Below are 273 nucleotides of genomic sequence, written 5' to 3'. Positions count from 1 at the left end.
AAATCTACTGGGTGATTACGAGTTCCTGCCCTACAACCGGAAGTATGTGGAGTGGACGGAATTTGTATGCACTCACTTCAGGTACGAGAAACTCATGTGCAGGGACGCCCTTTTCTTCTTGTGTGGATTTGATGCTCATCAGTTTAATATGGTGGGTAAAGAGGATTTTGTTTTGTTTTTTGTCAGAGTACATTGGTGATGTTTTGCTCAGGATACTTAGAGCTGAGTGGGGTATTGGTGATGTTTTGCTCAGGATACTTATAACTGAGTGGG

At 42.9% G+C, this 273-nt stretch overlaps 1 protein-coding gene across 1 annotated transcript in view; it reads left to right on the top strand.

The window, feature by feature from the left end:
* Positions 1-273, top strand: part of LOC119592482 (gastric triacylglycerol lipase-like) — a gene marked incomplete in the record, with an annotated part of 10,262 nt that overhangs the window by 7,832 nt on the left and 2,157 nt on the right. The window contains 1 exon segment of the mRNA XM_037941314.1: positions 1-151. Within this exon segment, the coding sequence (XP_037797242.1) occupies positions 1-151 (151 nt within the window).

This window comes from Penaeus monodon, chromosome 30 (genome assembly GCF_015228065.2).
Source record: "Penaeus monodon isolate SGIC_2016 chromosome 30, NSTDA_Pmon_1, whole genome shotgun sequence".
Classification (NCBI taxonomy): Eukaryota; Metazoa; Arthropoda; class Malacostraca; order Decapoda; family Penaeidae; genus Penaeus; species Penaeus monodon.
This window is presented reverse-complemented; position numbering and strand designations above follow the sequence as displayed.